This window comes from Otolemur garnettii, unplaced genomic scaffold, assembly GCF_000181295.1.
Source record: "Otolemur garnettii isolate 467f Iridium unplaced genomic scaffold, OtoGar3 scaffold00152, whole genome shotgun sequence".
NCBI classification, from domain to species: domain Eukaryota; kingdom Metazoa; phylum Chordata; class Mammalia; order Primates; family Galagidae; genus Otolemur; species Otolemur garnettii.
The window spans coordinates 2,740,742-2,745,309 of record NW_003852547.1 but is presented as its reverse complement, the minus strand read 5'-3'; the positions used below and the strand labels follow the sequence as shown (position 1 = coordinate 2,745,309).

Sequence of the window (4,568 nt, the reverse complement as noted above, 5' to 3'; positions counted from 1 at the left end):
AAAAAAAAAAAAAAAAAAAGACTCAAATGATAAGGATCTTCCTTCACAAAGAAGCAGCTGGGCAAAGAAGAAGTTTTTGTTTCAGCAGCATAACTCAACCCTTGAGCTCCTTCTAAGGCTGAGGTCCTCAAACTTTTTAAACATGGGGCCAGTTCACTGTCCCTCAGACTGTTGGAGGGCCAGACTGCGGGCCCCAGGACAAGTCGGCTGCTAAGCAGGACAGGCAGCGGCGGCAAAAACACCAGGCGGGCCGGATAAATGTCCTAGGCGGGCTGGTGGCCTGTGGGCCATAGTTTGAGGACGCCTGTCTAAGGTATGTGCTAAAACTTCAACATGAAGAGCTCTCAGTTCTTGCACCTTCAAGGTTGGTGAAAATCTAGAATTGGGGCCACCAGACTTGCATGAAGGCTGGGTTACCCTGTGTTCACAGGCACTTAGCATTGACTCTAGCACATGAAGCTACCCTTTATTTGAAGCCAGGAGGTTCCTCTCCCTCCTCACAGTCTGAACTCCATTTTGGGGAAAAGAGGGTTGGTCTTTCACCTGGGAAGCGGGTAAGGAGACAGAGATAGGGGAGGATAGCCTGGCTGGCAGTGACCACAGGGGAAGACCAGAGGGAGCTAATAAGCATCTGCCATTTGAACCTTTACATCTCCCATGAACTTCCCGCTATCATTGCACCCTGGGAGCTCTTAATGACCTTCCAGGGCAGTGTTTCTCATCCCCAACTGCCTGCCAAAATCTTCCAATGCCTTTGAAAGATGCCTTCAGATCACCCAGGCCAGTGACTTTGCATTCCCTGGGTGAGTCCAGGCACATACTTTATTTTATTTTAATTAATTTATTATTTATTTATTGAGACAGAATCTTACTCTTATCACTCTTGGTAGAGTGCTGTAGCGTCATAGCTCACAGCAACCTCAAACTCCTGGGCTTAAGTGATCATCTTACCTCAGCCTCCCAAGTAGCTGGGACTACAGGCACTTGCCACATACCCTGCTGTTTTTTCTATTTTTAGTAGAGATGGGATCTCACTACCCGCCTAGGCTTCCCAGAGGGCTTGGATTACAGGCGTGAGCTACCGCACCCGACCCGCAGATCTTGTTAAAAGCCTCAACCCTCTTGCTCCACGGGGACTTCCAAGCCCAGAGGGGTGGAGTTTGCAGGGGGCTCCCAGAGCACAGCCTGACCCCTGTCTTCCCCCGCAGTGTACCACTGGGTGGAGATGCGGACCAAGATGCGTATCATGGGCTTCCGAGGCACAGTTATCAAGCCGCTGAACGAGGAGGCGGCTGCCGAGTTGGGCGCGGAGCTGCTGGGTGAGGCCACCATCTTCGTCGTAGGCGGCGGCTGCCTAGTGCTGGAGTACTGGCGCCACCAGGCGCAGCAGCGCCGCAAGGAGGAGGAACAGCGCGCTGCCTGGGACGCGATGCGGGACGAGGTGGGCCACCTGGCCCTGGCACTTGAGGCACTGCAAGCACAGGTGCAGGCGGCACCACAGCAGGGTGCCCTTGAAGAGCTACGCGCGCAGGTGCAGGAGGTGCGCGCCCAGCTCTGCGCCCTGGACCGGCAGCTTCCATCCCAGGTTACATCCGCATCCCAGGCAATGTCTGCATCATTCAAGAAATAGGAGACTGCTGAAGCCTGAACTTGGATAGGGTGGTCTGTGCCAGATGTGGCCTTCCCCCAGTATCACCCCTTCCTGTGCTGGCCCAGCAGAAACCACGAGGATCATTCAGTTACCCTCTACTAGTAGATCAGGGGTACTGCCACTGGAACTGGATGGCTCCCTCCATCAGCCCCATCCCCACCCCAAACCAGGAAGACCTGCAAGGTCTGAGCCAGCAGGACATCAGAGGTACTCTTGAAGAAGAAAAAGTGGAACCTGGACTTGAGCCAAATATTTGTCATTATTCTAGCAACTCCCCTCCCCCTCCCCCTCCCCACCTTTTTTGTTACCTTTACTTGATTTGTGTTACCTTTCTCTGGAATACTCATCCCTTGCACTGGTGCACCCCCTTTCTTTCTGGAACACCCCCTTCCTCTTATCAATTGATGCAGAGCATTGTGAGGAAATGCAATATCTTTCAAAGACCTTTTCTTCCTCTCACCTTCTAAAGGTCAGCTCTAGCTAGGCATCACTACTCTCTTTAGAGGGGAAAATGAAAGATCCTGGCCTGCGGTTGATCCATTGGATCATTATATCTTCCCCTTTAATATTTTGTGGTACCTTCCTCTAAGATCCCAAGTGGAATATTCCAGCAGAAGCCCCTCATCCTTTAGTCTGTGGCACAACTCACTGGCATGGCTGTGCAAAGGTCCCCAGATCCTCTTCCAGAGTGGATTTGATCCCAACTAGGGCTAAGCCTACCTGTCTTTCAGTTTCAGCCCCTGTTTGCTTGTCCTCAAATTCCCTGGGTCTTGCACTATGTGGTATGTCCTTTCCTACCTTCCCTGCCATCTTTAGCGGCCTTTCTCAGGGACCTGCTGGCCAGTGGATTAGATTGTCACATCCTCTATCTTCTATTCTAGTCACTTGAGCTGTGTGCTCTTGCTTTCTTCCCCTTGGGGCTCATGGTCTGTTCCAAGAGCCTCCTTCATGTACCCTTCATGTAGTGATGGGTACGTACCTTCATAGCCCCAAGTCCCACCTCCATCCCACTGGACTGGACCACCAGTTGGTCCTGACTCCATTCCTGGGGCCACCATAACAAATTATCGTAAACTTGATGCTTGAAAACAACAGAATTTATTCTCACAGTTCTGGAGCCCTGCAGTCTGCAAAGTGTGAGCAGGGCCATACTCCTGTCAGCTTCTGGTGACTCTAGGCCTTCCTTGGCTCTGCCTCCATCTTCAACTGGGCTTCTTCATCTCTTTTATTCCTTATAGGGACACCTTTCATTGAATTTAGGGCCCATCCTGAATCCAGGATGATCTCACTTCAAGATCCTTAATTATATCTACAAAAACACTTTTTCCAAATAAGCTCACCTTCACAGGTTCTGGGGTTAGGATGTAGACATACCTTTGGAGGACATATCTCCCCACCCTCAAGGGTATGCTGGGCCTCCTGCCAACCCTGTGGGTCATTCAGCATCCACCACTGGGTGGAGTGGAACAGGGTTCATCACAGAAGTGGGGAGGGGTATGGGTCCCACCGGTCTGTGTCCTGTGCTTTAGACTGAAGCTGTTTCCTAATTAAAGGAGCCCCAGGGAGAGGATAGTACCTTGAAGATGTACCTGAGGACATAATGTGGATTTCCAAAATGGGTACGAAGCTTATAAAACAAGGACAGAAACTGGGAGGGTTCTGGTGAGGAGGGGGCCAAGAGTCATCCTATGAGCTGGGAAAACTGATGCAAAGGCACTTGCCTGAGTTGCCACAGCCAGTGAGGGGTCTGTGTATTCATTAAATAGGCATATTCATTCCATGGAGCCATAGGTGAAGATGGGAGGAGGAAGAGGTTTCTCCTCTAACCTCACTTCATAGGGGGAAAAATTGCCTGAAAACCGATCTACCCAAAAAGAAGATCAAGAATGTATTCTAAAACAGCATTTCAATTCCTTCTAGAAGAGAGAAGCTGGAATAGAGGGACCTGAGAAAGTAGGTCCTAATGAGGGAAAGAAGACCATGGGTAGATACCACTGCATGAAGGGGTGATGATAGACTGATGGGCCATCACCTGCAGATATGAGTTCAGAACCTGGTCTCCATGGTTACCCCTTGGGAGGTCCACTGTGGCACTGATACATTTCTCTGGAGGCCAAGGTCTGTGACTGTGCCACTCAGCATCGATAAATGACAAATGGCAGTCATCATCATAACAGATGAAGGTGATTGAGCTCTGATGCACTAAAGTTGATTGAGCTCTAATGTTAAATGCCAGTGCTGTTCTAACTGCTTTGCATAATCTCCATCATATTATTTTCTCCATGTATTGGTGAGGAAACTGAGGCACAGAGAGGGAAGGTCACCTGCTTTTGTTCACACAGGCAGAAGTGGGATGTAAAGATGGGCCAGAGCTCCTGTCCTTGACCCTGGCAATGCCCTGACCCTGCAGGAGCACTGCTTGCACATTCTGGAGACCTCAGACTCAGCTGTGACATATCCTTACAAGTGGCCAGTCCTTGTCATCAGCTTCACCCACTCTGGTGGGGTAGGCAGGGGTCAGTCAGGTTGTGGGGAAATGGAAAGAACTCCTCTCAAAGTGTATGAGTCTAGCGGATGATTCATCACTTGGGTTTCCTGCTGGCTCAAATTTTGTATACTTTGCGGTTTGAGGAGAGGGGTTAGAATAAATTTGTGAATGAACCTAGTTGTCTTCAAGTTGATGTATTCTTTTCATATTTAAAAAATCCCCATTCAGGCTCAGCAACTAGGGCAGAGCCATATACACCAGTCTGGTGGGTTCGAATCCAGCCCAGACCTGCCAAACAACGACAGCTACAACCAAAAACTAGCCAGGCACAGGTGGCACCTGTGACTCAAAGGAGTAAGGTGCCGGCCCCATATGCTGGAGGTGGTGGGTTCAAACCCAGCCTTGACCAAAAACTGCAAAAAAAAAAAA

General features: G+C 50.0%; 1 protein-coding gene across 1 annotated transcript in view; it reads left to right on the top strand.

The window, feature by feature from the left end:
* Positions 1–4,316, top strand: part of OPA3 (OPA3, outer mitochondrial membrane lipid metabolism regulator) — a 27,540-nt gene extending 23,224 nt beyond the window's left edge. Inside the window, exon 2 of the mRNA XM_003799601.3 lies at positions 1,209–4,316. Coding sequence (XP_003799649.1) covers positions 1,209–1,630 — 422 coding nt within the window. The 3' untranslated portion in view covers positions 1,631–4,316. The remainder of the gene's footprint in view (positions 1–1,208) is intronic.
* The last annotated feature ends 252 nt before the right edge of the window (positions 4,317–4,568 follow it).